The sequence below is a fragment of the Leptonychotes weddellii genome, chromosome 9 (genome assembly GCF_054177405.1).
Source record: "Leptonychotes weddellii isolate Sample4059 chromosome 9, ASM5417740v2, whole genome shotgun sequence".
Classification (NCBI taxonomy): Eukaryota; Metazoa; Chordata; class Mammalia; order Carnivora; family Phocidae; genus Leptonychotes; species Leptonychotes weddellii.
The window spans coordinates 66,922,670-66,928,080 of NC_138377.1; the positions used below are offsets into that span (position 1 = coordinate 66,922,670).

At 35.3% G+C, this 5,411-nt stretch overlaps 1 protein-coding gene across 1 annotated transcript; it reads right to left on the bottom strand.

Annotated features, from left to right (window-relative positions):
* Positions 1-214: 214 nt before the first annotated feature.
* On the bottom strand, positions 215-1,315 carry LOC102729008 (olfactory receptor 4F6-like). The gene is given in 2 exon segments (XM_031025165.2): positions 215-951; positions 954-1,315. Coding segments are annotated over 2 exon segments (1,020 nt in total). The 5' UTR covers positions 1,267-1,315; the 3' UTR covers positions 215-244.
* Between the last annotated feature and the right edge of the window lie 4,096 nt (positions 1,316-5,411).

Sequence of the window (5,411 nt, forward strand, 5' to 3'; positions counted from 1 at the left end):
ATCTGTGCTTTTTCATCAACTTCCCATAAACTTTTCTTGGGACTTTAATTCAGTTGCCAAACAACTTGTTAAATAGAGTTAACCTGATAGTTCCATGTACCCTCATAATTAGTGATCTAGTCTGAATATTATAAAATGGTGGCTTTAGAAAAAAAAGCTCCAAATTTTGTATAATTATTTAAGCATTTGTACTACTTGAAGTTGTTTGAAAATGTGAAGAGTATCTTGTGCTCCTGCGAGTTATTTAGGAGATCATTCTCAAACTCAGGAGTTGACTATGCAGTCTCTTCATTGCCATCTTCATATCCTTGTTCCTCAATGTGTAGATAATAGGATTCAGAATGGGTGTAATCATAAAGTCCAAAATGGCAAGAAATTTATCCACTGACACGATGGGAAATGGCCACACATAAACAAAAATGCATGGTCCAAAGAACAAAATCACCACAGTGATGTGAGCTGACAGAGTAGAAAAGGCCTTAGACAAACCACCATGTATGGAATGTTTCCATACAGTGACCAGGATGAAGATATAGGAGATAAGCAATGAGAAGAAGGTGCCCATGGAAATGAACCCACTGATGGTAATAACCACGAATTCCATTCTGTAGGTCTCTGTGCAGGCAAGTCTGATAAACCAAGGAAGGTCACAGTAAAAGCTATCTATTTCATTAGGGCCACAAAAAGGCAAGTGGCCAACAAAAGCTAACTGGGCCACTGAATGAATGAAGCCAATACCCCAAGCACCAGAGAGAAGCAAAATGCACATCTGCGGGCTCATGATAGTCAGACAGTGGAGGGGCTTACATATGGCCACATATCTGTCTAAGGCCATGGCGACGAGCAGCACCATCTCAGATCCACCCAGGACATGAAGGGCAAATATCTGGATGACACATCCCTGAAAGGATATGGTTTTGTGCCCAGAGTACAGGTCATGAATCATCTTAGAACAGTTAAGGTAGAAAAACACAAATCAATAAATGAGAGATTAGCTAAAAGGAAGTACATGGGGGACCATAAGTAAGGGTCAAAGGTCACTACAAACACGACAAGGAAGTTTCCCAGAACAACTGTTACATAAAACACCGTAGAGAAGGCAAGGAGAAAATGCTGCACTGGTCTAGAGGCAGAAAGTCCCAGCAACACAAATTCAGACACTGAAGAGTAATTTGATTTATTCATTGACTTTGTGTTACCTAAAAGGGACAAATAAAAATAATTATAAAGGGATGCACCAGAGCTATTGAAAGAAACAGATGTCATTGAGTTTCAAATTCTGACATTAAAGAAAAAACTTCACTCTTGTCACAAAAGTCCTTTGAAAAAGTCATAGAAAGTTTATTCATTTAACAAATGTTCATTGAGCAGCTACCATGAAGACCTATGTACCTGGCACTGTGCCACATTCTGGGGTATAATATTGTACAGAGCAAAATGGAGTCCCTCATGTCAAGCAGGAGCCTGTGTCAAGCAATGACACAAGCAGTTCAGGTACTGCAGCTAGGAGATATCGCCAGGACCAATGTAAGCTGACACCCCAGAACTGATAATGAGCAGAACCAGAGGAGGTCTGCAGAGACCCCAAACGGATTAAATCCCTTTAAAAAGGGAAGGATTTGGGCAGTAAACTGTCAGACTCTTCATACCTGACCCCTCTATGTCTGACCACTTAGAAAAGGCAACTGCTGTGTAAGGCTCTGCCCGATTGATCTCTGAACAAAACTGAGATCCTTCACTGCTTGAACTTAAGAAGCAGTAAGTGGCCAGAACTGATCCAGACCAGACAGAGGTCTTATCTCAACTGTGAGCCCCCAGACTGACTTTTCATTTGGTTTGTTAACTTCCTACACCCTCTGTTATCTTGTTTGTTGTGTGGTTTGTCTTGTGTCCTGCTCTGTGTGCTGCGTAAGAAGCCAAGTTTAATCACATGGTGAATTGTCATTGAGTTTGGAATCCTGAACCTGCTTTATAATTGTGATTTAATTTTGCTTTATGATTGACTAAAGCTGACATTGTGGAAAGACACAACTTATGTGTGTGCCTTCATAGCGTGTTCATGACAAATATATACCCTGTCTTTATGTAGTTTGTAGTCTAGTTGTGAAACTAGGCATTAAATAACTAATGATATAACTAGATGATTATAATGGTAATTAGTTATTTGAAGAAAAGAACAAAGGGCTATGAGAATTACAAGAGCTCACAGCAGTGCTATCTGCTGTGATCTGGAAGAAGACATTTGTGCTAAGATCTAACTGGTGAATAGGAGTTAAATAAGTGAGGAAGAATAGGAAGAGTGATCTACCCAGAGGAAAGACATGGGAAATACTGTGAAGCATGAAGAAACAGAATAATTTGGAATAAATAAAAGAAGATCAGCAAGGGTCTGATCAAGGTAGAGTCCTCTACCCTGTATAAAGAATTTGGTCAATATCTTAGAAGTGATAGGAAAGCCACTGAAGTAGAACAGTGAAATAATATTAGTACCTTGAAGAGTTGACACTAGCTGCAGAGTAAAGAATGTAACACAGTAACTGAGAGGGAAGAGAGAGATCTATCAGGAGTCTATCAAAAGATCATATCAAATCAACACAGAAAAGATAAGTTTATCAATAAATGGTGTTGACACAACTTACCAAACTTGGTAGAAGAAAATGAAATTCCTTACCCTACAACAGTATATAAAATGCATTTTAATGAATATTTAAGTAATAAAAGAAACAGAAAAATTGAAGAAATATAGGCTTATTTTTAGATAATCCTTTGTGTGAGAAAAATCTTTCTAAGCATATTTCCTCATGTGTAAATCATGCTGAAAAAAATGGACGCCTTCAGATTCAAAAAATTAATCTTCTATATAATATTTTTAGAAAAAAACAAATGTGGGAAAATAGTTGTTAAATATAATGATAAACTAAATTTTAAATGAACAAACACATAAAAACTTGGACAGAATACGAAATCTAGTCAACAGATGAAGTATAGTCAAACCCACTAGGAATCAAAGAAATGTAAATAAAACAATATGGATTTGCTATGTAAGAATAAATGAATATCATCAGTGATGCTATGAGGAAACAGTCCCTATTATTCACAGTACAAATTCATATAACTTCTCTAGAACACAATTTCAAAATACATATCAAATATCTTTAAATAGCCTTAGGACTAAAACTTGCATTACAAGAAATTTTTCTTAAAGCAAAAACAACAGATAAGCCAAAATATTTAGCTATTGGGCAAATGTTATACAATTATTTATAAAAAGGAAAAAAAATGGAAATAACCTAAATTCAAATAACAAGGAATTATCTGTAGTATATCTAAGTAGGAAAGGTTTTCAACCTTATATGTACAAAATTATGAAAATTTTAATAATAAATATTTAAAAAGAGCAGTTTACAAAAGAAATGTATAGAAAACATTTTTTTAAAAAAATTAGGCCTGGAAAAACAGAAATAATAAAAGCAATAGATTGTTGCTCTCTGGGTGTGTGTGTGTGTGTGTATATATATATATATATATATATATTAGTTTGAACCATATGAAATTGGTATTTTCATAGATAAAAAAATAGTCAAATATCAATTTCACAGGAAGCCAACTAATATATTAATTTTTCCCTTATATGATTTTCTAAACTACTCTTCCTTTTCACAACCAAACATTATTGATGTTTATTCCACCTGTGAATGGAACACCATGGGTCCCCCACTTGCACTGTTACCACCAAGCTTTCCTCCAGGCCCCACATCGCTGACAACCATTCTTCTTCATCTCATGACTTCTTCCTGCCACTTCAATCCCCCTGGGGGCTTCAGCCTGGGCACAACCCTGCACTGCATATGTAAGCGGGATCACCAGGGACACTGTATAGCCAAGAGTAGACTTGAGGGCAGCTAGGTCAAGCAGAAACAAGCATCCTGAGGGTTATGGCATGAGCTGGGTATTGTAGCCAAGAGGAAACACTATGGGGGTGATGCTAGGAGGCACTGCCCCAAGGGCCCTTAATGGAGAATAAGGCCAATAACTGGGAAAAATAGATAGGAATTGAACAGAGAAATAGGACAATCACAGAAGTGAATGGCAATGGACGTACTTACAAGGAGCTTCTAGGTGTTTTTATATTTTGACCATGTAATGTGTGGGCCTTAGAAGACACATATTTGAAATGTAGAATGTACAATCCATATAATCACAATTATAGAAGGTGAAGAGAGAATTTAGATTCAGAGATAATGCACTAAAAGGAAATTACCAATCATTTTCTCTGAGTAATGAAAATAAATGGGTGATATTTGTTCATTCTTCTCCTTTTCCTTATTTTTTAAAATTCAGGATTTCTTGACTTAATATCAGCTGACTTCAGCTGACACAGTTCAATGGAGAAAAAAGGCAATATTGTCATAAAGGATATAGATGATTTATGCTAAAATATGTTAGTGTACTAACTCCAAAATGTGAATTCCAATTTAAAAAATAGAAAAATATACAAAAAAGTAACTGACAATTGAAAATTAAACTTATCTAAAGATAGTCAACCTCACTAATAATTAAGAAAATGCAATTTTTTAAAAAAAAGTCTTGTTTTATCATTCTTTCCTAACATATTGGCAAAAAACCCACAAAAAAAAAAAAAACCTGGAAAAATAAAAAGATAAAGATTAATCCCAGCGTGTTCAAAGGAGTCCTTATTATGGAAATTTTTATGCATGATTGGTGAGAGTGGAAATAAATATTTATTAGAATTTAAAATGTCCAAGTATAGCCATGAACAGAGGTGCCTGAGACCCCTAACCCTAAACAGAGGGCTAAATTCATAGTATCAAAACCAAAAGGAAACGGCACAGCTTACTTGCCCAGTGTTGATATATATATTTACATGTTCAGTGCACTAGTATTCAATAGCAATGACAAAGAATTGTAAATAACCAAGATATAAATTAATACCAAATCTTTTAATCAAATTAGATTGTAGCTATATAATGAAACACTATGTGGCCATTAAAAACGATGGCATAGATCTATATAACAGAGACCTAAAGTGAAAATTTTTGCAGAATAGAATCAATAGCATGATTCTGTGTATATGCACATAAAGACATCTTAAAGAACAAATGCCTAGCTTTTTAGAATTATTAATATAGTAAAATGTGATTGGTTATACATGACTTTAACTTTCTAAAGTCCTTATTTCTGCAATTTAGATACCTTCTACAAAGAATTGGCATTTGTTAATTAAAAAAAAACAAAACATGGATTTTTGAAAATATGACAGTGAAGATTAGATCCAGGGGAGTTCAGGAAAGGTGAAGTAGGAGGATCCTGAGCTCTCCTTGTCCCATGGACTCACCAAGATAACAGCCACATTAACACAACTAACTGAAGATAACCCAAAGATTGGCAGA